Source organism: Aspergillus undulatus (assembly GCF_047715775.1).
Source record: "Aspergillus undulatus strain CBS 261.88 unplaced genomic scaffold BDV17scaffold_37, whole genome shotgun sequence".
NCBI lineage: Eukaryota > Fungi > Ascomycota > Eurotiomycetes > Eurotiales > Aspergillaceae > Aspergillus > Aspergillus undulatus.
Genome location: NW_027396641.1, coordinates 143,082 through 169,190, shown reverse-complemented (window position 1 = coordinate 169,190; position 26,109 = coordinate 143,082). Strand labels below are relative to the sequence as shown.

The 26,109-nt window shown below is 51.7% G+C and overlaps 10 protein-coding genes across 10 annotated transcripts; 5 read left to right on the top strand and 5 right to left on the bottom strand.

Moving 5' to 3' along the window:
* Positions 1 to 265: 265 nt before the first annotated feature.
* On the top strand, positions 266 to 1,375 carry hapB (transcription activator HAP2; the record flags this gene model as incomplete). Its single annotated transcript, XM_073762478.1, has 1 exon — positions 266 to 1,375. The coding sequence occupies one exon, from the start codon at positions 266 to 268 to the stop codon at positions 1,373 to 1,375; it is 1,110 nt and encodes a 369-aa protein (XP_073613897.1).
* Positions 1,376 to 3,295: 1,920 nt separating this feature from the next.
* Positions 3,296 to 6,147, top strand: BDV17DRAFT_282880 (putative arsenite resistance protein Ars2; the record flags this gene model as incomplete). The annotated part of the gene is made up of 3 exons (XM_073760272.1): positions 3,296 to 3,398; positions 3,458 to 5,475; positions 5,530 to 6,147. The coding sequence occupies 3 exons, from the start codon at positions 3,296 to 3,298 to the stop codon at positions 6,145 to 6,147; spliced, it is 2,739 nt and encodes a 912-aa protein (XP_073613896.1).
* Positions 6,148 to 6,831: 684 nt separating this feature from the next.
* BDV17DRAFT_268019 (uncharacterized protein) lies at positions 6,832 to 8,321 on the bottom strand. The gene has a single exon (XM_073758427.1). It carries the CDS (start codon positions 8,170 to 8,172, stop codon positions 6,931 to 6,933), a length of 1,242 nt encoding a protein of 413 aa, XP_073613895.1. The 5' UTR covers positions 8,173 to 8,321; the 3' UTR covers positions 6,832 to 6,930.
* Positions 8,322 to 8,334: 13 nt separating this feature from the next.
* On the bottom strand, positions 8,335 to 9,929 carry BDV17DRAFT_268016 (uncharacterized protein). The gene is made up of 4 exons (XM_073758426.1): positions 9,332 to 9,929; positions 8,962 to 9,274; positions 8,546 to 8,897; positions 8,335 to 8,460 (listed from the first exon to the last, which is right to left on the bottom strand). The coding sequence occupies exon 2, from the start codon at positions 9,253 to 9,255 to the stop codon at positions 8,965 to 8,967; it is 291 nt and encodes a 96-aa protein (XP_073613894.1). The 5' UTR covers positions 9,256 to 9,274; positions 9,332 to 9,929; the 3' UTR covers positions 8,335 to 8,460; positions 8,546 to 8,897; positions 8,962 to 8,964.
* Positions 9,930 to 10,830: 901 nt separating this feature from the next.
* On the top strand, positions 10,831 to 12,459 carry flbB (the record flags this gene model as incomplete). Its single annotated transcript, XM_073760271.1, has 5 exons — positions 10,831 to 10,921; positions 11,143 to 11,238; positions 11,287 to 11,374; positions 11,427 to 11,951; positions 12,000 to 12,459. 5 exons carry the CDS (start codon positions 10,831 to 10,833, stop codon positions 12,457 to 12,459), a joined length of 1,260 nt encoding a protein of 419 aa, XP_073613893.1.
* Positions 12,460 to 12,740: 281 nt separating this feature from the next.
* BDV17DRAFT_292946 (Zn(II)2Cys6 transcription factor domain-containing protein) lies at positions 12,741 to 13,740 on the bottom strand (the record flags this gene model as incomplete). Its single annotated transcript, XM_073762477.1, has 2 exons — positions 12,741 to 13,187; positions 13,522 to 13,740. The coding sequence occupies 2 exons, from the start codon at positions 13,738 to 13,740 to the stop codon at positions 12,741 to 12,743; spliced, it is 666 nt and encodes a 221-aa protein (XP_073613892.1).
* Positions 13,741 to 14,153: 413 nt separating this feature from the next.
* BDV17DRAFT_282878 (cutinase family protein) lies at positions 14,154 to 14,932 on the bottom strand (the record flags this gene model as incomplete). The annotated part of the gene is made up of 3 exons (XM_073760270.1): positions 14,154 to 14,424; positions 14,488 to 14,791; positions 14,851 to 14,932. The coding sequence occupies 3 exons, from the start codon at positions 14,930 to 14,932 to the stop codon at positions 14,154 to 14,156; spliced, it is 657 nt and encodes a 218-aa protein (XP_073613891.1).
* Positions 14,933 to 16,873: 1,941 nt separating this feature from the next.
* On the bottom strand, positions 16,874 to 18,969 carry BDV17DRAFT_136395 (eukaryotic translation initiation factor 3 subunit D). The gene is made up of 2 exons (XM_073754222.1): positions 18,618 to 18,969; positions 16,874 to 18,557 (listed from the first exon to the last, which is right to left on the bottom strand). Exons 1-2 carry the CDS (start codon positions 18,823 to 18,825, stop codon positions 17,002 to 17,004), a joined length of 1,764 nt encoding a protein of 587 aa, XP_073613890.1. The 5' UTR covers positions 18,826 to 18,969; the 3' UTR covers positions 16,874 to 17,001.
* Positions 18,970 to 20,777: 1,808 nt separating this feature from the next.
* Positions 20,778 to 21,293, top strand: BDV17DRAFT_292943 (hydrophobin family protein; the record flags this gene model as incomplete). Its single annotated transcript, XM_073762476.1, has 3 exons — positions 20,778 to 21,054; positions 21,129 to 21,190; positions 21,240 to 21,293. The coding sequence occupies 3 exons, from the start codon at positions 20,778 to 20,780 to the stop codon at positions 21,291 to 21,293; spliced, it is 393 nt and encodes a 130-aa protein (XP_073613889.1).
* Positions 21,294 to 22,103: 810 nt separating this feature from the next.
* BDV17DRAFT_282876 (putative SNF2 family helicase/ATPase) lies at positions 22,104 to 25,601 on the top strand (the record flags this gene model as incomplete). The annotated part of the gene is made up of 2 exons (XM_073760269.1): positions 22,104 to 25,121; positions 25,185 to 25,601. 2 exons carry the CDS (start codon positions 22,104 to 22,106, stop codon positions 25,599 to 25,601), a joined length of 3,435 nt encoding a protein of 1,144 aa, XP_073613888.1.
* Positions 25,602 to 26,109: the final 508 nt, after the last annotated feature.

The window sequence follows — 26,109 nt, the reverse complement described above, 5'->3', positions numbered from 1 at the left end:
TTGATCTACAAATCATAAGTTACAAGCGGCGCCTGCTCTGTAACTGCCCCCCAGCCTTCCCGATTACCTTAAAGCGGCACAGTTTTTATATCCTATCATACTGCCGCGCTTTTCTGTCTCTCTATCTTACTGGGACATCTATCTACCAATCATCCACCTTTATCACTACCTATTGGATCTGGTTGGCCGGTTCCTGACAGTTGAGATTCACTAACAAGACTAACTAGGAAGCGTGACGGACGCGTCTCTCCGCCGCGACTTTACCATGGAATACTCCCCACAATATCAACAACAACATGGCCAACATCCGCACCCATCTGCTCATATTACCGGTCCCTATCAGACGGCGCCGCAGAACGCCGGGCCAGCTGTGGGATCAATGACGTCCCCGACCAACCCTCAAGCACACATGCAACAAACCCATTCAACCCATCAGGCCTCCCCTGTCGTCCCAGCACAATCGCATTATCAGCAGGCGCAAAATGCCCCAGGCGCGATGCACCAGCAGATGAACTTTCCGCAGTCATATGGCGTCACAACAGCTATTCCGCCGCAACCTTATGGCGTATCCCCCGCCCAGGCTGCTGCCATGGCAACTGCGGCAGCTTCCGGACAATTTTACCCTGTACATGGTGACTCGATGGCTGGTCAGATGCAACCAGGCCCGCGCGGCTCGCCACGCATGGCAGGAGTACCGGTAAAGGCTGACAGGAATCCCCGGTCACCGCCTCAAATGCCTGGTCAGATACCGCCGATGGGTTCGCAGGTGCCGCTTACTCCAACCGCCCAAATGCAGCAGCGTCGTATGAGCCACGTTGGTAGCCCACACGTGCAGAACGCCCAGCCCGTCCTCAATCACGTCGGTAGACCTTCGGTAGCTCCTCCGATGCCGCCTCCTCAACACCCTGTCCAGCAGACTCAAGCTTCACCGGATATGGTCCCTAGTGGTGCTGAAGAGTCTCCGCTGTACGTGAATGCGAAACAATTCCACCGCATCTTGAAGCGACGCGTTGCCCGGCAAAAGTTGGAAGAGCAGTTACGACTTACCTCCAAAGGTCGCAAGCCCTATCTCCATGAGTCGCGCCACAATCATGCCATGCGACGTCCTCGCGGCCCCGGTGGTCGCTTCCTTACTGCAGATGAAGTGGCGGCCATGGAGAAGAAAGGACTCGGTATGGGCCAGGAGAATGCGGATCCGAACGCACCGAAATCGCTCAGTGACAACTCTTCTCCCTCCCAAAAACGCAAAGCGAACGATTTGAGTAATGACAATTCCAACTCGGCTAAGAAAACAAAGACCGGTGCGCGGAAGCCTAGTACCACTGCCGATGACAGTGACCAGGAATCCGGTTTGCCTTCGGATGAGGATGGTTGAACGTTCAACAATCCGCCTCTCTGATTCTGCCATCTACTGTGGATTTCGTCCATAGAAATTTGTATCTTTCCCCCTGTCGTTTCACTATCCCTGTTTATATTGTTATGCCTCGATGAAGTCCGATATCACATTCTCCACGATTATCAGCCCCCTCGGCTGACGATTGCATGTATCATGTGTTGATGGTTTTACTCTTTTTCTTTTTTTGTTTTCTCTTAGCGTGGTGGATGAGCTTGATTCCTGGTTGGGTGACATGGCCGATACCCCCTATCATTTTCTGTACTTGGACCGAGCCTCGTAACCGGCTTGGTATTGAAATGCAGATATATCGCTGATACTACTCTCGCCCTCGCGGGCATCGTAGGTGCTACCCCTGTGTGGCATCGCGTCTTTTCCTTGTACTGTCTCTTATTTGGTTATTATCATGTTGTTCCGGTCGTATGAGGTATAGAAGGAGGTTCTACTAGAGGGAAATTGTCATGATGATTCCTTTGTCTTGCGCGAGTTCGATTTCGCTTGGGATCTTAGTGTTCGTTCGACCAGGCTCCTTTTGGTTGGGATGAGGATTTGTTGTTCTGTGGATTTGTTCTTGATGCGTTGGTTTCATGTTTTAATCTAATGATTCCCCTTCGTTTTCTTGTTGTCGTTGTATAGTACATTGAATTGAGTTGGGCTATTCTTGAAATGACTACAAGTGTTTTCAACGTAGCTGATTGGAGACTAGTTTTGTAGTGGCTAGGGCTTTTGTGGCGAGAGTGATAATATGGCCCCGAGTTGTATGCCTTGTTTGACATATCTATTGGGGTGCTCAACAAACATATCTTCGGATACAAGTGGGCGTCGTGCTGCGAGAGTGAATATACATTTTGGTTTGTCGTAAACCACTTACCCTAGACTATGAGCCCTTGTCCTACTAATCTCTAGGTGCTGCACATGAGCTTCTATAGGCATTTTTAGAGCCTCATCAGTGCAAACATTTCCTCACGGAGGACCGTACTACACAGTAACCAGAGTCAGGGTGGTGTTGCCGGCGGTGTCCCGTGACCTGCCATCCCCAAGCAGTGCAGTTCCAATGCCTAACCAGCCGGGGTCAAACAACGCTAATCCAGCCTGGGCCTAGCTCTCCCATCAGCTCAGGCTCTGGAACTTCCAATGATCGGATTCTCTCCTCTTGCTCCCGTTGATCTCTCTGCTTTTAACTGTCACTCCATCTGACTTTTGTCGGACTGGACTTTTTAGAGATTGATTCGACAACTTTCATTCTCTTTCAAGGCTTCTTGTAGGTTGCCTGCCTTTGCTCAAATCCTCATTGCGTTCTCCCGAGTCATCATTACCCGCCCTTGTCTCTCTGCTTCCCCTGCCCTGCCAGACTTGTCACTTTCACTCGAAATAGCCCAGCCATTCTATCATTCTTGACCCAGCTATACTCTTCAATATTTTCGCTAGCTGCTGTTCTTCTTATACTCTCTCTCGTCCGCCTCCTTGGAGTCATCAGTGCATTGTCGTGCCGTCCGTGGCCCTCGAGACCTCCGGATTCTTGTCACTTTGTCCTCACTACTTGCTCTCTTTCTTCTGGCTCTCATGAGCGTCTTGTCTTTTATACCTCATTTATTCCTAATGCCGCCATGGGCATCTTTTCGATTTACTCTTCTGACGCTTTGCGGTCGTCGCTCTTCCTCTTACCTACCTTCCGCCCCTTGCACCCAACGATCAGATGAACACAGTTCATCAAACGATCTTCAAGAACATCCTCTAATGTGATGGTCTCAGGTTCTAGCCTATCTCTCGCCCTCTTTCTCTTACCAGAATCGCAAAACTGCCACTCGGAATATTGTCGCCGACGTTCGCATAACACAACCGTTCTGGAGTGCTTGGGTACTAACCTGCAATTGAAGTCCGGCATCGCGATTCCTGTTAACGATGGATTCGCTCGATACTTACGGATCACCGGGGAGGAGCCGCGATGGAGGAGACCCATATATGTCCCGGGCGTCAATTGATTCGTATAGACGCAGATCTCCTGGTGAGCTGCTTTCCCAACTGATTTCAAACTAATACCGGCTAACTAGTCCCTTAACATAGTATCCCAAGACCGGCGGCGCGGACGCGGGCGCTCGCGCTCTCCGGTCATGATCGATCGGTACGAACCTTCAGATCGCAGAGCATCCCGGGATGACTACTACTCCGCTTCGCGCGAACACACCGCTCGAGAACGTGAAGACCGCCGACGCCCTCCTTCGCCAATGGCTGCGAATATTGACCGCTATGTGCCGGGACAGGACGGAGGAAAGCGACCGATTCCATCTAACCCTTTACCGAATCCCCTAAACCTTGACTTTCAAGTTGGGTTCAATTGGTTTGCGGAATGGTGGCGAGCTGAGCAATCTATCAAAGAAGAGAAGGAACGCGCAAAACATGGTGGACGCCGGCCATCCGACCGTGTGAAAGGAGAACGTGAAGCACGTGAAGACAGGGACAGGGAAAGAGCCCAGATCCAGGCAGCGTACGACACCTACAAAGTAGATCTTCAGGTCAAAATGGCCAGGACGTTTGTCCAGCACCATAAGAACGAGGAATGGTTCAAAGAGCGATACGTTCCTGAAGTGCGAGATCCTCTTCGTCGGTCACTTATGGACTTCCGTGTGGGTGCTTATCAGCAATGGGAGCGCGACCTCGAAGGAGGTCTCTTTGATGACTTCACATTGGAGGGCATTTACAAGAGCGAAAGCGATGGCGCTGGCGGTGTGATAGAGAAAGAGGAAGGCGAAACGACAGCTGTTGGCGAGACGCTTGGTGTTTTGGACTTGCTTCCAGCCAGGGGCGGTGAATTGCGTGATGAAGCCTTATCTCAACCGGCCTTGCTCATCAAGACGTTAGCACCAAACGTTAGCCGTGAAAAGATTGAGGAGTTCTGCAAGGAACATCTAGGAGAACATGATGGTGGCTTCAAATGGCTCAGCTTGAGCGATCCGAACCCGTCAAAGAAGTATCACCGGATGGGATGGATTATGCTGCACCCTGCCTCAGAACATACAGTTGTCGAGAGAGGAGACGGGCGTGAGGAAGAGGGAGAGGAGATGGACCAAGACAACGAAGCCAATGGGTCAGGGACTGTTAGCGTCGCTGAAAAGGCTCTTGAGGCGACCAACGACAAGACAATCCATGACCCAGTCCATGGGGATTTCGTCTGTCATGTTGGTGTTCACGCACCGCCTTCTCATCTCCGAAAGAAGGCGCTTTGGGATTTATTCTCTTCGCCTGACCGTGTTGACCGCGACCTCGAGCTGGCTAGGAGACTAGTCTCAAAGCTTGACTCTGAGATGGGTCGCGGTGTCGATGGATATGCCAAGGTTGAAGACCGCGTTGAAGAGCTTCGCGGGAAGGGCTGGCTACAGCCGCCAGTCACTGGGCCTGTCAGTGTCAAGAGAGGGAAGCCCGACTTTGACACAGACGATATTGATGAAGGCGAGGCTGAGGAAGGCGAGGAGCAGGAAGAATGGACAGACGATGATATCGATGATGAAGAACTCCTTTCAAAGAAGAAGAAATTGGATTTGATGGTGGAATACCTCCGCAGGGTCTATAACTTTTGCTTCTTCTGCGTTTTCGAGTGCGACTCCCTTCATGAGCTGACCCGGAAATGCCCTGGCGGGCATCTTCGTCGCCCGCGAACCGGTCTCACCACACAGGCAAAGGCTGTCGCTAGAGCCAGCGCTCTTGGACAACCTTTCCCCGTTAAGAAGAGAGACCCCAGTGAAGAAGGAGAGGAGCAAGCACCCCCCAGCGAGAAAGAGAAACGCTCCCACAAATTTACCTCCAAATCAGAGCAGCAACTTCAGCGTGCTTTTAATTGGGTCAAGACATTTGAGGACAAACTCCTGCAGCTCCTCGAGCCAGAAAGCGTGGACATTATCAGACTTGGTGGAAAGCCTGTTGACGAGGCCTTAGAAGAGGAATTGCAAAAACATGTCAAGCAGGAGGATGAGTCGAAGTACCGGTGCAAGGTACCCGAGTGTACCAAATTGTTTAAGGCGGAGAACTTCTGGCGCAAGCACATTGAAAAACGGCATGCGGATTGGTACGAGCGAGTCAAGAATGATGTAAGTTGATATTGACTTTGACCTGATATTGCTCAAGCTAATCCTTCCCACCAGCTCTCCTTGGTCAACGCTTATGTTCTCGACCCTGCCCGCATCGCACCTTCGCGCTCAGACGCCAATAGCAATGGCCACTTCCCACTTAACTCTGGCCAGAATCAGACCGGCACTCCTCGTGGATTCAGCTTAGCGGCAATGCCTCCCTACGTCGCCAACGGACCGAACGTTCCCCCTGGCTTCCAAGGAGTGCCAGGAGGTCTTCCAGGCTTCATCGGAATGAGCAATCAATCCTCCTGGGCTGCGAATGGCATGGCCGACCATCCTCTGCACCAACCCGGCGTCATGCGTCGTGGAGGAGGTCGCTTCAACAACCGATCCGGACCCTACGACCGACGTGGCAACCGGCATGGACAGGGCGCTGGCCGCCTAAGCCCAGGCCGTGGCATGCCCGGTATGCACGGGCCCGGTGGTCGTCCCCCGCCGGCTGCAGGCGCTCCCTACATTCCCGCTGGCCATCCCGCTGCCGCAGCTTTCGCTGGTGCGGGTGGATTCCTCGATGTTGGCCCTGCTCAGCAAGCCATGGGGCCGCGCGAAGCCGTTCAGGGCCGTAGCTTGAAGAGCTACGAGGATCTCGATGCCGTTGGCGGCGCGGGGAGTGGCGAGTTGAACTACTAAACAGTTCGTAGGCTCTCAATTGATCTTTCGAGCCCGTCAATCATTTTCAAAGCAAACCTTCCCTTCGGCTTCAACCGGCCAGCACTGCTAGACAATTCTTCCCTGAATTAAGCACAAGCAATCTCTGTATACCGGGATCAAACCGGATCAGCCTCAGCATTCATTTTCCGTTTCTCGTCTTCCGTTTCTTATTTCTTTCCCGCTCTTTGTTTGTACCGTTCAATCTGCCCGGCGATTTCAGTCTCTTCTAAGGCGCGCAAAAGACTAGCTTCTGAGTTCTGAACTGTTCTTTTTTTTATTTTTATTTTTTTTTTTCTCTCTTCGTCGTTGTCTACATTTTCGACTCTATTAGCTCAAGCAATTCTCCACCGTTGTATTACAACCATACATTTTACATCTTATTCTATCTTCCGTGCGTCTTCTTTCCGCCCAGACCCAGCACTGAAAACAGACAGACAGGGATCTCAATCGCAGATGAATGTACCATACATACATAATTTTCTTTTCCTTAATTTTTTTCTCCAAAGCAGTACGTACAGACTTAAGAGCTCGAGCTAGCTTGGGTTAATGGAGTTTAGTTTCAACTTCCAATTGTTCATACAATACAGTATTTAAATCAGTTCCAATTTCGACAGAGTCGTAAGTTATATACAAGACTACATGCTATATACATTCATTCTTGTCCCTAGACGCGGACTCGAGTCGAAAGTAGGTAGTCCAAGGGTCCAATGAGGCTAGTTCTCTCTGAATGAACAACAATGGAGATGGACGGAATGCACCCACCTATGGCATCTGAATAACCACCGCATCACGCGCATCACGCCACTGCGCGCCCATTGTGCGCACCCGGCGGTCGCTTGCTAGGAAGAGGAGGAGGTATATATGGCAGGCGATTTCACCCCAGGCGTAGACTTTTAAGGAGAGGGGTTGGGATTGGAGTTCCTTGGATTCGGGGTGTTCTGTTGATACAGATTTATCTGTGTTTATACCTGTGCCTGTGCCTATGCCTCTGTCCGCGGCTGCTTCTTGAGGGTTCTGTATCTGTGTCTCATCTTCGAAGATACACCAGACACCCCAGCCAGCTCGGCCTTCTTTTGAGATGAAATTTGTAAGGAAGGTCCTGAATTTGGTGAAGAGGGCGATGTCCCAGGATGTGGGACTCGAGGGCTTGGTTTTGGGTCCTGTCTCTGAGCCTGGCTCTGGCCCCGAGGCACGGGAGACCAAAGTGAAGCGGAGGTACCAGTATCCCCGTTCGAGGGGATCAAGGGCCCTGGTTTGAGTAGTGGGGTTGTAGGTTCGGTTTGATTTGAGACGCTTTGTTAGCATCTCAAGGGTTGGTGTGATGTGAGTTGTGAACGGAGACTGTGAGATTGGGGGAGGGGGTGGTTTGATCTCTATGGGAAGGGAGAGGGAAAAGAAGGCTGATGCTGATGGACTTGGCTTTTCTTCTGGTGGTGCTGTATGTGTTTGCTTTTCTTCCTTTCCTGAAGGGTCGTTGGCGGTGATAGGGCTGGCAGTGACATGTGTAGAGATGGCTTTGCTGTCCTCTGTTCCATCATGTCGTACTTCATCACGCTCACGAGAAAGATCAAGGGGTGGCGGAGACCTTACTCGAGGTCGCTTGGAAGGAATAGTAGGAGAATAATGATTGATCTCCGGCAGCAGGCTCAAGTTTTCAGCCGCAAGAACTGGCTGTACTGATGGCTGCGAGTCCGGGATACAACTAACAGGAGACTCAAGCGAGTCTTTCTGGGAGGCATGTCGTTTGGGGACCCGGTGTGATGGAACTGGAAGCGCTGGGACTGGGGGCGGCTGATCGATAGTGCCAGTTGGCTGCAGAAGTCGTGGACCCGGTGATGTGTTTGGATTTGCTTCGTGATGTTCAGGTTCGCCGGTCCTCAGCGTGATGGTCTCACGGGAGTGGGCCTGGAAATTCAAGATGGCCTTGACCTGAGCGCGATAGCGGGCGTCATCGACGGCGCCGCTGGGGGCAGAGATGTGAACGAGAATTTCCGATTTGTTCATGTGTGAATGTTCATTATTTTAGCGGATGATCATGGTATATAGTATATGGATATATGATAAAGTGAATTGAAGCCGGAGTTCACAATCCGCCTCTGGGTCCGCACGCTGTCAACAGTGAAACAGTCAGAGTGAAACCTCGGGAACTCCGGAGGGGCGTGACTCCCCGCTTGGGTCGTGCAGTGTGCCTGAGGATCGCGATTCACCTCTCAGTTCTCAACCACACCGTGTCAATAATCAATGAATCAACAACCCAGTTGAGAAAGGTCTGAGCTTCTCGCATCCTCCAGAGTAAGCAGGCCTCGGCTCTTCCCGAAACAAGAGCAGTGATTCTCTCTTGGCTTACCTATCTTATTGTTATGCTTACTTTTGGAAGTTCGGAGGAGTCCGTTCAATCGAGATCTGCCCGCAGTGATTTGGAATTCATTTCCATCGACTGCGACGATCACCCGCTAAGGCTTCAACTTTCATCCGCTGCCCGTTCTTGTCGACTTCGCCTGCTCTCATTGGTGTCCTGGTCATGATCGAGACTCTCATGGAGGATTCTCGCCCACCCGCGAACCCATCGATGTTCATGCGCACTGTGATGACCTCCTGAATGATGAGCTGATGATTTGGTTACTATCCTTGCTCTAGAGTCCACGACAGAAAAGAGCAGAGAATCTGAGGAAGACAAATGCTCATGACCCTACGAGCGTGTGAAATAGTGCGGTTGCTCCACCTGTTTAGTGAGTCTCTTTTCGGTCCCTGGAATGGCGCGAAACCCCCAACTAAGTAATGAGTAACAAACAGGTGCTAGCCTGAGATTGGTCGTCGAGCCCAATGACATTTTGCTTTTGGAGCTAGCCTTGATTCGCCTATGGCGCTATCTAGTATGCACTTACCGAGTGCTGCTGCGTATTCTCGCATTTTCTTATACGAAGCATCATGAAAGTTCGCAAGGACGAAAGAAACGCATCGGCGGGTATCTATATGAGTTCTGACAGCTGACAGCACTGTGGCTCTCGACCGTTGTGACCACGGCAGGGGCGACACGCCGGGTGCGTTAGACTGAGTCCAGGCTCCGATGAGTCGAGAGATCTTCATTACCTACGGACAAGGCAGGGTGACCAATCCAAATGCCAATTCTTCCAGGTCTACATCACTCACAGCGTCGAGACAGCATATTCAGATACACTCAGAATAAGACGTGGACTTAGACTTCCTTTTTACCTATCTACGCCACTACGGAGTACCAAAGGTAGCCGTTGACGTCGTTCGAAGACGAGAGGGCTCGGTGGAGCTAACAGCTGCAAGCACCGTCATCGCTTCCTGTACTGGCAGAGAAGATGCGGAATAGCTTACGGGGCTTTACCCGCTGCAAGCCAATTGTCCATCATTTGGGCACGTCTATATTATAGACGAGATAAGAACGTTCTTTCCAGGAGAAAAGGAGTTTCTTCAAAGAAGGCCCCGCGCGGGTGTTGTGATCACCCAAGAAGAAATTATTAGGGTTTGTGGGTTTCTTCCGTTTCCTCTAGCCCCAACAAATGCCTTGGAGGGTCATGGATGCGTGAAGTATTGGATCTGCTGGGGTTTTGTACGCGCCTTCACTGGCGATAGCATCATTGCTTTTTCTCTCTCTAGGGCATGACCTCGGCATAACCTGGTTCGTAGCATGTCAAGAAAAGATCCTGATAGATACTCTTTAAAAATATTATTGACGGACTCGTCAATTTTAGAATCATCGTGCACTCAGCCACTCGTTTATAGACAGGCCGAGGCGGCAAATGCGACTCCACGGGGTATCTGGACCCAAACTTGGTTCATCGTCGCAGTTGATCCGTGATCGTCTACGCTGACTCGCCCCTCTTCGTCCTCCCATCACCACTCAACTAATCGCAATCTTGCCCGTTCTCAACTCTTGACTCAGTGACGGTGTAGTACTTTTGCCTCGTTCTTCGCTTTGTTCTCCCTTCGCGCTACGGACTAGCGGGCGGCAGAGGATCAGTCCATCCAAAGCCTCTCACGCCCAATCGACGGGAATAACCGGGCTAATCCGTCGAAATCGTCGCTAGCCAAGCCATCTCATCGAGATTCTATCGAAGCCAGACAACTGGGTCCTGAAGAACGCCGCAGGGACCCAGTGCTCTGCCGTGCTTTTGGGTGCAATTCGGGGAACTGGGACTGGGACCACCCGCTGGGCTGACCTCGATCATTAATTATAACGCCGCGCTCGTCTTCCAAGTCCAACCTTGAAGTTTCTACCTTTGCTGCTCTTCGTTGCGACTCTTGCAATCTACCCTGAACCTCCACTTAACCCTGCCGCTGGCCTGTTGACGACGGTTGCTTTGACTACGTCTGCATCTTCTGCGGCCTTGACTTTCTTTGTTACCCTTGCGAAGGGGAAAGGGCCCGTGTTCTGGCTTAGCGGGTGCGTATATTGATCGATCCTGAGTTCCTAACGGCCAGACGCTTGGACGATGGGAACCCACATGTTTCAAGTTCTTTTATTTCGAGGCTGACAGCTTTTTGATCTGTAGAATATTACGTCGTCCCCAGAAACATTTTTTCGAGTACCGCGCCTCTCCCTAATTGCTGCGTTCGCCTCTCATCGCTCTCGATCCTACCGGTCGCATTCCACCCTTTCTCCCCTTCCTCGCCATCTACAACACCGCCATCATGACTTCCGTCAGTAGTGGGCCTATACGCCTAAATCTGGATGCGATGGATGCAATGAATCGGCAAAGTATGGGGCACAGTGCTTCACCTGGTAAGGCAAAAACACCACCTGTCATACCATTACCCTCTCTAGTTCTGCGACGGGAGCAAGGCCCAATCATGCGAGAAAGTGCTTTACCGGCCGTCCCGTCTTTCGGGTATCGCCGTTCGACGGACCGCAGTGATGACGGCCCCTTGCATTGCTGGCTCTCGCCCCTCTTTACCCCGTCGTGGCCGTTGGTGATCAATCCCTAGTCGCTAACCTTCCCGCAGTGGCCCAAGATTCGCCCGCGATGAGAGGCTCAATAAGTACGGAATTCTTCAAGTTCTTCAACAGTGGTGGTGCTCAGACAAAGAAAACTACACGTGGTCCGTTCTGCCTTGCATAAATGTGCGACGTGGGCTAATTTAACGCAGATGGACAACCTGCCAAACGAAGAGGACCGAAGCCCGACAGCAAACCAGCTCTCACAAGACGACAAGAGCTAAACCGCCAAGCGCAGAGGTATGGCTTAATTTGTCTTTTCGAGGTCGGTGGTGCTCATCCATTTTCATAGGACACATCGTGAGCGCAAGGAGCAATACATCCGAGCTTTAGAGAGCGAAGTGGCACGGCTGCGGGAAGCATACACACAAGAGATATCAGCTGCCAATCTTGCCGTCCACCAACACCGAGAGATGATCACTTCAGTATCGGAAGAGAACAATATGTTGAAGGAGATTCTCGCGGCTCACAATATCAACGTCGAGGCCGAGTTGGAACGTCGCAAAGCCGAGCGTCCAATGCCGGTGATTCACTCCAGCCCTGGCGCAGGCGGCAGTGTTGGATCACAGACAGGCGTTCCCTCGATGACAGGTCACACCTACAGCACACCACCGACTACAGTTTCGTCATCTGGGATGAGCCCGAAGGCCGTTGGGACAGATAAGGTGGACTTCTCGTCTACACCAGACCTTTCAAACGCCCAGGCAGTCTCCATGATGCCGTGCGATGCACTCGCCGCTATTGATCGCCGGCCGCCAGCTGCTGTTGGGGGTATATTTGAAGACAACCCCCAGCTTCAGGTTGATTTCATCTTGGCGTATGTTACCTACCTATACTTTGCATACAGTGGTTCTAACTTACATAGGCTGGAATCACCTTGTCGAGAACACACGGACTATCTCTGCCGGCGAGCAGTTAATGAAGCAGACGACGAAGAAATGCCGTTTTCAGGTCACGCTCTGATGGCAACATGTCCACCACCGAGCTACATCGCCAATACAACGAGCGAACAGGCCTACCCTCATAAGACCTACGACCTTCCGCACGCCAATCTGTCGACCCTCCTCAATCTCAGCCGGCAGCTAGTCACAGAAGGACAAGTCACCCCGATCATGGCGCTCCAGGCCCTCAAGAGCCACGAGATGTACACCAAGTTGACTCGCGACGACGTGAAGCTGATCGTGGACACGCTCGAGAACAAAGTGCGCTGCTACGGCTTCGGCGCGGTGCTAGAAGACTTTGAGCTCATGGACTGCTTTAGTAGCGTCCTGGGGTCAAAGATCGAGGGCGCGTTCTCCCAGCCTGCCGATGAGATTTATTCATGACCTGCCTGCTCTTCTTCTTTCACGCGTTTGATTCCCTGATTCCCTGATTCCCCATTTCCTAATATTCCGTGACTTGTATATATATAAAGCTTTGCCAGCGTTTTCTTTTCTCCTTCTATCCTTTCGATCGATCACTATACATCTTCTCGATTTTAAAGCAATATATACCGAGCACGACGTCGCTCATACTATATACCAAACGGATATCAATATCGAAATTTTTGACCAAGCCAAGCTAAGCTGTCTAGCCATCCCACCTGTTCCCTCAAATCTCCCAAGCCTCAAGCCTCAACACTCCCAGTCCCTATTCCATGTGGAATACTCCTTCGAACCCCTGCAACTGCAACCCCAAGCACATCCCCAACCTCCTCACCGGCCCTAATCCTCCCCACAACCTCCCTAACCTCTTCCATCTCACCACCCCTCAAAACACTCCAGAACGCCTCTAATGCTTCCCTCTCCTTGTCCTCTTCCTCCTCCACCGTCCAATCCTGAACCCGCTCAAACCCACCTCTTCCACTCCCACTACCCGAATAACCATGAGGATTTTGAGAAGTGAGGGCAGTTTTCCTTGCAACTTGGTTTTGCAACTTATTCCTCGCCCCTCTCAACTCGGCAATCAGATCGGCTGCTGCGATCGCCGAGCGGTCTTCGTCTGTGCTGGCGTATGTACACTCGCCCGGCTGGTTTCGGGCGATGCAGGCGGCGCAGGGGTGCGCTTTGTTGCACTGTTGGTTTTGATTGTTAGCGGGTTTTGGGTTTGGGTAATAGGGGTTGGGAATGGGATGTGATGGGGTTTGATGTGGTATGTCAAGGACTATGGTGGTAATGGTGGGGCTTCAACAGAACTGGGCAGAATAGGTAGGGTAGGGTAGGGTAGGGTAGGGTAGGGCAGGGCAGGGCAGGGCAGGAGGCATAACTATATACTTCGATTCCCGGTTGGTGAATGAATGAGGAGGTACGTTATATATAGAAACGAAGTGATCAAAATGCATCCACTAAAGAACACATATCCTTGCGGCCACCAAATAGAAAGACGTAGTAAGATAAGTAGGTACATACCTTAACCTTCCGTACACGACAACCAGCGCACGATGTAATGGGGCGGAGCTTGGATGACTTTTCGCCTGCCGAATGGGGCTTTTCTTTCAAGGTGTCGGGCCTTTGAGGCTGGGTGTTGGCGCTGGCGGTTTCTGACGGTGCGAGGCTTGGGCTTGGGCTTGAGTGTGGTGCGGGGATCGGGACGGTGGTGGCATTGATAGGTCGGGAGTCTGGAGGCATTGTTTTGTCTAGTGTAGTCGAATTGATATGTTGAATTGGGAGGTAAAGAGATAGCGATCCCCTACACTTGAATTGAATTGAAGTGAAGTGAAGTGGGGGTAAGCACGGTGGAGCGGAGGTGAGGATAGCCGTTATGGTAAACGGTCCAGATCGAGATGTCCGTCTTGGCTGCGCAATATAGTCAAACATAACTTCAGAAGAATGACGGGAGAAAGAGTAATCATGATCATATATAAATTCAAATATACAAGCGAACATAGTCTAGTAAATCTAGTTTCACCGTGTGCCCTTCGTGATCCATTCTCAGGACCTTCCCTGCGTAACTCATTCTATGTCATATGACCAGCATATCCCACGTAGGACGACAATAAAAATCAGCTAGCCGTCGACAGAAGTTAGTGGCAATTGGCCGCTTAGTTGCTGCTGAGCTTTCCCTCGAGGAACTTGGCAGCGTCGCCAGTGTTCATAGTGTAGGTGAAGTGCGCGGCAGTAACGATGAGCGTTCCATCGCAGACCAAGTCTCCCATAGCGCAGTAGATCTTGATCTTGTCCTTGGGGAAGTTCTTGATCTGGCCGCCGTCCTGCGTCTTACGGGTGTCGCCGAAGAGCACAACACCCTTGATCTTGTCCTTGATCTCGTCGGACAGGTCGGGGATGGCGCCGTGCATAACAGCCGTTCCTTGACTATATGGCCAGTTAGTTCTTGCAACGGCATGCGGTCATTGAGACTTATATGTAAAGACGTACCTATAGCCACCAGCCACGATCTGGGTATCAGGGCACTTAGAAACAGCCATCTCGAAGAGCTCCTGAGCCTCTTTGATGGCCGCGCTGGAGGTTCCCTGGGGCAGGGCATTCTCGGCCAATCCAGCTGTGTACTTGGGTCCAACACCCTGGCAGGCCACGCCGCCGAGATTGCCGGACTTGAGGTCGTTGCAGACCGCCGGACCGGTCGAGATACCTAGAAGGCCGGGCTCGGTGGAGGCACGCGCGAAGATGAAAGTAACCGGCTTGCATTCTCCGCTTCGAAGGTCATTGCCGCTCGAGCCAACTGTATGGGGTCAGTACTTCGATATCTCGGCATTAAAAAATGGAGGAACAGGCACATACACAATTGGCGTTCCTCAAGAGCCACGGGGTTGGCAATAGACAGACCGGCGAGGGCAGCGAGAGACAAAAGTTTGAAATGCATAATGTTGATTAATGATAAAGAGCGACTCGTAAAGAGTAAATGAGAGAAGATGTCAATGAGGAACCCAAGTCTGGCTTGCGAGCTGCTGTGCTGGCTTTTTCTTCAGCGGTATGATTGTCCAGCTTTATATAGTTTCCGTCTGATTCTTCCTACCTCGGCGACAAGATCCAGTAAAACAGCCGGCATGAATTCATGATTCATGATCCCGTATTTCAAATCTGGGTCGAACGTGTCCCCTAAGCTTACGGGGCTATCGACTAGAGGAGATGGTTCGTCCGGGCGTTTTACAAAAAGAATAGAAGTATGCCCCGTTGCCCTGCAGATCATGAAACAGCGCCTTCTGATTGATATGCCGGACCTCGGTTTAGATTCGAATTGATCAATCAATGCTGGGATTTTAGGCTGTTAACAGGTGATTGTTTCCATGCTTGATTACCGGCGGCCTCGTGGTGCTGGAAAGTGAAACTGTACTTTGCCTGAAGGAGTATCCTGCCGGGGATACAACGTTGGGACCGTTCAAGTCTGAAGCAACGGTGGGACTTGGTGTCAAGTCGAGCCTTACAAGCGTGGCCACAAACAAGGATTTCAAAGTTTGGACTGATCTGGAATAAGCGTTTGGCGCATGGGCTTCTCCCCGAGCCCCTCAGTTTCTCCCAAAAATTGGCTATCAGCCCGGCGATACCACCCAACAAAGCGGAAGAACCGAGTCCGGTAGAGCGCGGCTGCAGTATCGCCGAACTTGTTTGAATGCAAGATGAAGGGCTAAAAGTCGGTTGAGCACAAACATCGATCATCCGCAATTCCCAGCAAATTGGTTCGATATGTCAAATGCCGGGAACGGGCCAAGATCTAGAAATCGGATCTTACAGATTTTGTGCCGCCGATACTGCTGCAGCGGAGGCCATGGCTGTCTGATTTAGATTAATCTGAGATCACTGAACCCTGGGCCTGTAGATTTGGACCCTTCAAGAATCAAAATCCTGGTGTGGATGAACATGTGCCGCAAGATTTGCAACTCCTTGAAACGCCGGAAGTAGCGGATACCCCATATGGAGTCATGGTTAACCCAAACAGGCAACATCGCCTGACCCAACTCAATCGTCCAATTTGTGGGACATGCTAGTAGGGGTCATGGCCATCTTTTGCTTCCGCATAGACTTTATTGAGGGTTCTGATGAAGAAGCCCGCAAAGCCACAGAAAGGGCCACGGTGAAGAAGATTAGAAGAGATACTGAGGTAGAGCTGTAAGAGGTTGGCAGGCGGGGCCAGGCCTTCAACCACAGGAACCAGGGCCAACTCGTATTTCGTACTCCGTATTATTGTGCATTCGCTCTGGTCCTCGACTTCTTTGTGCAGTGTGGGGTTTGTAGAGGTTGACCATTATCGGAAGCCTGAGCTCGGTAGCCGCTTCATCCTTGCCTTCTCCGACGGGCTCTGAACCTTTGATACGTACCAAGCGAAGGCTTTCATTTGTCTCGGTTAGGCAGGATAAGTAAAAATGGCGAGGCGGAAATATTGCAACGAAGACCTATGGGACGTCAAGCAATCGTTCTGCGCTGGGGCCTATGAACGAGTCAACAGGGAATTGTCCGCATTTCCCACCCTAGTCTTAGGTGTATTGTGTTCAAAACCTCAGAAACATGTCTGCCAAATGCATTGTGCGGCTCTTACCTGTTGCCATGAGTCCGAGGGGCATCTCGGTATTGACAGATTGTTTCAACACATTTGAAGAGTCGTTCTCTTGACGTCATTCCTTGTATTTGGCGCCAGAAGTCAATTGGAAAAGAGATGTTGAAGTAGCAAACAACATGAGATGGGAGTAGAGATGGGAGACGTGATGTTGGCAGAAGCGGTGGTTTGAGCAAGAAAATACGGTTGCTACTTCGAACATCGGCAGAGGGCTGGTTACGGGTTGAGGAATTTAGAGATGCCCAGCATACGCGATTACAAAGTGTGCAGTGTCCAAAAGATCGTCTTAAACTCGTGACCTAGTACTTTTAAATATGCACAAACTTAGGAATCTAAAAACATAGCATCTCATCATTCGCAACGAAAAAGCATTCATTACTTCATGCCTCCTCCTCGTCCTCACCCTTGACCTCCTCCTCAGCAGCCTCGGCCTCATCATCCTCCTCAAACGTGTTGGCAGGGATCTTGTAGAGACGAAGGACAGGACGGTTGGGGTCCTTGACCAAGATGTACTTGACAACCTGGTCCTCATCTTCGTTCGCATCCAGAGCACGGATGCGGTCCACGATCGTGCGGACGATACCCCAACCGTTGCCCAAATTGAGGTTCATCTGAGCAGCGAACTCACGAGGCTTGTATCCAGCGACACCCAAGACAACATGGCCGGCGGCAGAACGGGGGTTGGCACGAGACACGAAACCAAGCTTCATGCCGTCGGCCTTGGCGAGGATGGCCTGCGTTGTCCAGCGGGCAAGCTTGATGCTGTTGTTCTTCATCTCAGTAGCGACGACAGCACCACGCTGAGAGTACAACTTGCTGCGCCAGTCGAGAGATCCTCCAGATCCTTGAGCCTTGCTGTCAAACTCGTTGAGAGCCTTGACAACCAACTGCTGATCCTCACCGCTCACGGGGTTCTTAACGAGAGCATCGATCTCGGCACGGACAACCAAGTTGAGAGGCTCCTCATCGCCCTCCAGGGAGAGGTCGAAGCGGCGGTACTTGTAACCCTTAGAGGCGAGGGGCTCGGTTTCCTCCTCGGCGTTGTAGAAGGGGTTGGCATTGCTGAAGTCCACCTTGGCGGCGTTGTTCTCCACAACGGTCTGCAGAGCAAAGTTGTGGTTGATGATTGTGGCTTCCATGGCAAGAGCGCTGGGAGTGTTGATCGACTCCTGCTTGCCAGAGGACTCGGCGATCTCGAGGGGCGCATCGGCGGCGTTCTCGTTGACAGTCACTAGATCCAGAGAAGAGCCCTCGCGCTTGTCAAAGTAGATCTTCTTGCCCTGGTGGACGATGACAATATCCCACGAGTACACACTGCGAGGAGCACACATGAGCATGGAAAGAATGTCGGAGGTAGCGAAGATGGTGGCCTCGTTTTTCTCGGCCAATTCCTGGATGACGGGGTCTTGTGAGGTGGTAACATTGTACGCAAGGCGCTCGAGAGACTGCAGCCGGCGCTCGGCGTTCTTGACCGGGGCCTTGTCGTAGGAGCGGTCGTAGTAGTAGAGGAAGCCGTACGTGTCGACATCCTCGCCCTCGGGGGCCACAAGGTTCAGCTTAGAAAGACGGTTGAAGTCAACTTCCTCCAGCATATCCCAGTCAGGGCGGATGTTGACCGAAGGCTCCCGGGTCCTCTGGGGCTTGTCGTAGTCCTTCCAACCGAAGCGACGGCCCCTGTTACCGCGGCCGCCACGGTTGTCGTAGTAGCGGTCACCACCCTGACCACGGCCAGCACCAACACGCTGGAAGCCAGCCCGACCGCCCCTCTGTCCTGGGCCACCGCGCTGGCCACGACCACGGAAGACAGTACCACCGCCCCGACCAAAGGTACGCTTAGCTGAAGTGCGAGTGTTGTCAACTACGGAGAAGGAGGATTCATCTTCAGCAACCTGAACAGCGAAGAGACTAGAAGCACCGGCGCCGTATACTTGCTGATCTATTTTAAAGCATCGGTTAGAGCCTGCTTAGCAATGATTTCTGAAAGCTCAAAACGTACCTCTGTAGTTGCGGTTGTACGCCTGGCGACCGCCACGCTCACGGTCCTTGGAGTCGCCAGTCCAGTCGGCCATGCGGCCTAGCTTATCACCCTTCGAGAAAGGGGCGTAAGGGACACCCTCAAGCATGTTGTCCGTCGAGGTGGCCGGGCCCCAAGTGTCCTCTGCGGGGAGGGCCGCGACGATATCTGCGATCGAGATGGGGGCCATGGTGTTCGATCTTCTTGGTTAAACCACGAAAAATAAACTCAAATGACCTGAGTAGTTCAAACAAGCCCCTCACAAATTGATAAAGCCTTCAGAAAATCTGGAGACGGTGGGCTCACGGGCGGCGGGATATCGAGAATCCAAAGAAAGGCAATTTTTTGTGTCGCGAGTGGTGGTGTGGCTGGTGGACTTGGCACTACGCTTAGTGGCATTGTACCGCCACATCGCCTTTTGAGGAAGGCACGCTTGACCTGCACGAGTTGGCCAGACCAGACGTCGCTGTCGAAGGAGCCTCTGACATGAAACGCCTGATGGCGCAACCCCCATAATGAAATTCGTGAACCTGAATTGGACGTTAATACGGACAGGCGGCCGTTATTGCATCCATCCCGAAGAACCATGCGGTCAAGCATATTGTTCAACCAAATAGCTTGGTTCTACTTTCGCTTTGAATGCCATTGATAACGCATGCTCAGGACTGCGCCTTCATTTACGTAAAGCATCTCATATCTCGCGAAGAGAATGGAGAAAATGACGATCTATAGGTCCTTTTCTGCTTACCGGATTCCCTGAAAGCCGAAACTCTTATCACAATTAGCCTATGCTGCCTCTTTTCCGCACTCCGGATGGAGGAAGGGTTCTAGCCATTCTCAACGTGGGATCCCTTCATACTAGATATGGGCAAGAAATGAGGAAACTTGAGAATATGGCTGCGCCTCTGACGACGATCTCGCGCTTAATGGAAAAGATTTCTGAGCTGTCAGCCTGATCACCGCTCACTGCCGTCTGGTCCCTCGAGACACAGCTTATCAGTTTCTGTTTCTCAGAGGATAAGCATGTCCCTATCTTCCCCTATCCGGTGCATTCACCGCAATTGCCGCACAGCCATGCTTAGACCTTAGTGGCGGAGGCTTGAGCTAATGCTTCGTTTCTTTTTTTCCGGCGACTAGCCTCCAGTGATCATCGCTCTCGGAGTATGCACTGGACGGTTACTCCGGAGTTTGTGATGGTTGACTCAGTGACTGCATTTGAACAGTACTGACACTGGAGATCTTCGCCTTGCTTGTCGATCTGATTTGATACCAGATCAGCCCGCGCACTTGGACGAGGTTCCACTGATAAGGATCTCGCGGCTCACGGGTTGAAGGGAACCACTGGTCTTAATCCACCCCAACCACAACCCAGCTGCCCTGTCGCATGCTCTCATCAAACGAGCCCTGGGTTTCCTCCCTGTTCCTTCTAGTGCCATGGCTGGCCCGCTGAGGCCTCTGGTTCGTCCGAGCCCGCTCTGTCGGCTTGTTTAGGAGGTTATCCATCGAATCACAGCATACCGATCCGTATCAAACCGCGAACTACATTTGATCGATCAAATACGCATGCTCCAACCCCATTGGCTTTTTTTAGGCTGTTCCTGCAGGCTGCAGGAGTTGATCGGCTGTTTGCCAAGGCTCAGCTATTTGGTTCTCTCGGAATCAAGGCATTATCGCATCCCTCTACGAGGCCAGTTGGAGAGTCATGATTTTGATGCACCCCATTTTGGGTGGTACCAAGAGCCCGGACTGCCTTATTTACGTGGCGACAGATCTGCAGTTCTCTCTTTTGGGAGATGAGTGGGTTCTCCGACCACAGTCAGTCGATTGAGACTGAGCTCTATCCCGGACCCTGGATTTACTCCTGGATCCCGGGATAAGGATACTGGAAATTGTCATTACTGGCAGCTCATCCCTGCTTGTTCAGGAAAGGGGCATGATGATCAGGTAAGCCCTCAAGCAGCTCTGCATTGAGTCCTGCATCACGGCCATCCAGGTCGTACATATAAAGGATTCTGGATGTCCCCACAGCAACTTCAATCCCAACAGCATCAGTCTCAATCTCAAAGACCAAAGTCTCTCATTTGCCTAGCATCTTAGCAATCAATCTTTAGAGTCTTCGCTTCTTCAAACCCAACCGTCGAAATGAAGTTCGCCGCTGCTCTCTCTATCGTCGCCCTTGCCGGCTCTGCCCTGGCCACTGCCGTTCCCACCACCAACGAGCAGGAGCTCACTGCTATGGTCTACGATGCTGCTCGCCAGATCGACGCTGCCAACGCCCAGAAGCGGGACACCAGCGAGTGCATTGCTCCTCTTCTGTGCTGTGGTACCCTCACCACTCCTCTCGAGTCCACCGTCGACCCCATCCTCCTCGGCCTCGGTATCGACGCCGCTGAGATTGTTGGCTCCATTGGTCTTCTCTGTACGTTGATCCCTGAGAGCTTGGGTAGCTAGACCGGGGCTACCGCTATCCCCGCAACCTACTAAACTCAATAGGCCACGCCTACGACGACTCTTGCGACTCCGAGCCCCAGTGCTGCACTGAGGTCAACCTCTTAGTAAGTCTATGATTCTGTTATTGCTTGCATATAACTTAACCCAAATCAGGGCGGTACTCTCGCTGTTGGCTGCAGCCCCCTCGAGCACCACGGGCACCACTAGATTTCTGATCGATCGTGTTGATGCCGGAGCAGCCGTGTGTAACTATTTGCATGGGTCAGTACAGGAATGAAGGGGATTATGCTATTGGGGTTATTACTTCTCGACGGGTGCAGCCTCGTCTAGATACTTCTACTTACACTCTTTAATGTATCTATACTTTCAGACGATCATGTTTCCTTTGCCCTAGCGAGACTGATTTGGCTGGCTGCACCTCCATCAGCTTTGGTGTCTATTTGAAGAATATATTAATTATATATATCTATACTCTCGTACTGGCTTTGCAGTCGGTAACTATAAGTTATCTGGATAAAGTTTGAGCGTTAATTTATACTTCAAGGTTGCAGCCCAGTAAGAACAGGTAAATACTACTCATCGCCTCTGAAAAGTAAGCTGTATGACACAGAAGAGTAGTGAAACAGGAACTGCTCAGTGAACGCAAATCATTTAATCTCAATTATCATAGCCCTAACGTATCTGTCTTCCACTATTTGCTGCATTGACCATGTTGATCAGGCACAAATGACAGCTCTCCGCTTTCCGGTTGCTGGGGCAGAATCCAAAACAAACGCGATAAGAAAAAGTGGCGGTTCAGGGTTCCACCCAACTCATCTCACGAACACTGACCTCGACACCAATCTCGGCTTGTGCACTTCAAACGCGAACGACCAGATGGATGACTAGATTATCTAAAACTCGACAAGCTTAGAGGACCGCCTTTTTCTATGCTTTCCTCGCGACAAGCACGACACTTCCGGCTAGACGACAACGAAATAACGAATAACAACACAAGCACTGGATCAACCGAGCAGAATGGCACGAGAAAGCAATGCTCCAGTTGACCTCACCACTCCGGTGAAGCCAAAGGAACAGAAGAGCCGGCCTATGACTCATCAGCCAGAGTTCGGGGTGCCATCACCACTGGGCCGCCCAACGTACCCTCAGAGCCACGGCACCAGCAACAGCAACCCCTTCAACATCCCCAAGCAGAACCGCCCAAGGCCTGAACACCACAGATCCCAGCAGCACCAGAACCCACAGCAATCACGGCCTCACGCTCCGAACGCATTCCACTACAATGCGAACCGACCCAACATGCCTCCGCAAGTTGCGGCAACACCGAAGCGTCGCGAGCCCTTCGATCCCTTCAAACCTGTTCGGCCCTCTGCCTACAATAACAACCGGATGTCCCGTCCAGTCGAAGCTGACGTCGTGGAGATCCGCCGCCCCGAGAACTTTACGTTCAGCACTCCTAAAGCCCCGAAGATGTTCTATGCCAACAAGAATTCTCCGCTGAAGCAGTCGACTGCTGCTAAGAACTTGCAGAACTTTGTCGATTTGACGCAGGGGACTCCTGGTGGCGGATTTTCTACTTCTAGGCCCCGGGGCCTAGGGTTTGGCGCGGCCAGTGCGAGTGATTGGGTTGATACGGCGAAGGCTAATGAGAATATCAAGGCGCTTCTAGAAGGAGCATTCGAAGACGAAGATGAAAAGCAACTGAAGCCAAATCGCAAGAAGAACAAGAACAGTAAGAACAAGTCAAAGAAGACGAAGAAGAAGGAAAGCCAGATCGAGCCGAAGCCAGCCGACGAGAGTTTGGATATGGACGATCTAGCTGCTCAGCTTCAAGGAGTGAGTGTTAATGAGAAGCGTGAAGAGGACAACGATTCGACCGCGAAGAACAGCGATGGAGAAACGGAAGAACGTGTTCTCAAGGATGAGAAGGCGGCAAGTGATGCTGGGTCTGATACCGAGGAAGACGAGGAAGAAGAAGATGAAGACAATGATGATGATGATGGCATTGTCGAGGGACTGAAAGTGCAGCTTCTTCCCCACCAGCGGCAGGGACTCAAATGGATGTGCGAGAAGGAGATTGGCTCAGCAAAGGGCAAAAAGGAAGGGAAGGGCGTTATTCCGAAGGGAGGAATTCTTGCGGATGACATGGGTCTTGGAAAGACGGTTCAGGCCATCGCTCTGATGCTCACCAATTCAAAACCCAAAAACGGGACTAGACGACGACCGGCATTGTTCGACTACGACCAAGAATCTGACGACAGTGACGAAGACGATGCCGAGTCACGAAATCTTCCTGAAGGATTGAGCAAATCCACCCTGGTCGTCGCCCCTCTTGCCTTGATCAAGCAATGGGAGTCCGAGATCAAGACCAAGGTTGAGTCCTCTCGAAGGCTCAAAGTGTTTGTCTACCACGGCAATGCAAGAGCTAAGTCGACTGATCGACTTGACGATTACGATGTAGTCATCACCACCTACGGAACCCTAACGTCCGAGCACACTGCTGTCTCCAAGAACGACAAGAAGGCGGGTGTTTTCTCTGTTCACTGGTACCGCATCATTCTCGACGAGGCCCACACCATTAAGAATCGCAACGCAAAAGCTACGCAGGCCGCGTATTCATTGAATGCTGAGTACCGCTGGTGCTTATCGGGCACACCCATGCAGAACAATCTCGACGAGCTGCAGAGTTTGATTCGGTTCCTGCAAATCAAACCATATAACGATTTGGCCAACTGGAAGGATCAGATTACAAGACCGTTGGCGAATGGGCGCGGCGGACTCGCAATCGAACGTCTACAGGTCGTGCTCAAGGCGTTTATGAAACGTCGAACCAAAGATGTCCTGAAGTTAAACGCCAATCTCAAATCTGGCGAAGGAAACGGAAATAGGGAGAAGAAGAACCCTGGTTTCCAAATCACCAAGCGTGAGGTCATCAAAGTGGCACCGGAGTTCATGCCGGGTGAGCGCAATTTCTACCAGAGGCTGGAACAGCGAACGGAGAACAGTCTCGAGAAAATGATGGGTGATTCTAAGCTCGATTACGCTGGGGCGTTGGTTCTGCTGTTGCGACTTCGGCAGTGCTGTAACCACCCCGACCTAGTGAAGAGCGATCTCGCAAAGGACAAAGACATCCTCCTACAGACTGGTACTTCGAACAGTCAATCGTCTGGAAAGCGGGATGAGTCGGATGCGCTGGCAGACCTCTTTGGAGGGCTCAGTGTCGTGTCGAAGAAATGTGACATCTGTCAGATGGACCTGAGCCAGGCCGAGTCGGCGGGCGGTGGTAGCAAATGCAGTGAGTGCGAAAAGGATTTCAACACACCCTTTGCTGCAGATGGGGCGAAGAAGAAAGGATCCAAAAATACTGTTGATCTTACTGCATCTCCATCTCCATCAGACCGCCGCTCTGATGACCGCTTGGCGCGTGCCCGCAGAAATAGGAAGGTAGTCATGGATAGCGACGACGACGACGACGAAGAAGAAGAAGAAGAAGAGGACGGCGAGTGGCTGGTTCCCGAGGATCAACGTGCAGGACTGTACCTGGGCAAAGCCGGAGGTTCTGACGATGAAGACGCAGAAGGAGGTGGCGAATGGATCAGATCTGATGATTCCGAGAATGATGATGAACCTGAATCGCCCAGTCAGGGGAAGCGTCGCCAGGCACCTCAGGTCGACGAGGACTCCGAGGACGATATCTATTTGAACCCTGGCGACGACGAGAACCAGGTCCTTCCGTCGACGAAGGTTCGTGAATTGATGAAGATTCTCCGACGCGAGGCGCCAGACTTTAAGTTTATCGTGTTCTCTGTCTTTACATCGATGCTTGACAAAGTAGAGCCATTCCTGAAACGCGCCGGGATCGGATATGCTCGATACGATGGAAGCATGCGCAATGACCTTCGCGAGGCGAGCCTAGACAAACTCCGGAACAACCAGGCAACCCGCGTGCTGCTTTGTAGTCTCCGCGCTGGGGCGCTGGGGCTGAATCTCACTGCAGCAAGTCGCGTAGTCATCCTAGAACCATTCTGGAACCCCGTAAGCTTACTATTCCTGGCACGTTTTGAGTTTAACAATAGGCTAACTCTTATTTCTCTCCAGTTCGTCGAAGAACAGGCGATTGATCGGGTGCACCGACTCAACCAGACCCTGGACGTCAAGATCTACAAGATGATTATCAAGAATACGGTCGAAGAGCGCATTCTCGATCTACAAGACCGAAAGCGCGAGCTGGCCAACGTCACGATCGAGGGTAAGACGGCGGCGGCAAAACTTACAATGAACGACATGATGGCGCTCTTCGGGAAGGACGCCGAGTCGCGGTATACGGGCGGTCAAAGCACGCTTGAGTTCTCGCCGCAGAAGGGAACTCTACTAAGATCGAGCGACGAGTCGGCGTCGGCGAGCGCGAGCCAAGGCCGGTCAGACAGCGGATCGGACGTCTCTCGTGAGCGCAAAGGCAAACAAGAAAAGCGGGCGCCTTCGACTGAACATTCCGTTTATGGGAGACGGTGGTAGAAGACATAGTCTAAGACAGGAGTTTGATAATGAGACAATGGGCTGGAAATAGCATACAATTGGGTTTCTGGCGTCGGATGGGAGTAATGATGGTTTGAATTATGCACATTGCATTTTCCGAATTTTGTCTTTATTTGATGGTTTGAGTCGGCAGCATTTACTCCTTGGGAGACAGAGCATCTTTGATTCTTTGGCAGGATGCAGAATTGTACATGTCATGTCGAGCCGGTCTGTGACAGCGTCTGAGCGTAGTGGAAGTGGACGTAGTTAGTGGCTGTCACTGCGGTGGAGATAACGGTGGGCAACTCCATGAGAGCCCTGCCCTTAGTCGTAGCCCCTGAACGGAAGGATCACAAACACAAGACAGTGGACACGGCTTCTAGAAGTCTCAGAGAAGGCAGGGAACAAATAATTGTCGTGGTCAGGGAAAAAAGAAAGCATGCACGCCACCAGCAGGGGACAGTTTCGAGCGCATTCCGGATTGCAGAGTTTGCGAGGAGTCTGATTA

Coding starts and splice junctions, on each gene's coding strand:
- BDV17DRAFT_268016 (XM_073758426.1), bottom strand. CDS start 9,255: ATGAAGATCTCTCGACTCATCGGAGCCTGGACTCAGTCTAACGCACCC.
- BDV17DRAFT_136395 (XM_073754222.1), bottom strand. CDS start 18,825: ATGGCCCCCATCTCGATCGCAGATATCGTCGCGGCCCTCCCCGCAGAG. Junction 18,558..18,617: donor GTACAACCGCAACTACAGAG/GTACGTTTTGAG, acceptor GCTTTAAAATAG/ATCAGCAAGTATACGGCGCC.
- BDV17DRAFT_268019 (XM_073758427.1), bottom strand. CDS start 8,172: ATGAACAAATCGGAAATTCTCGTTCACATCTCTGCCCCCAGCGGCGCC.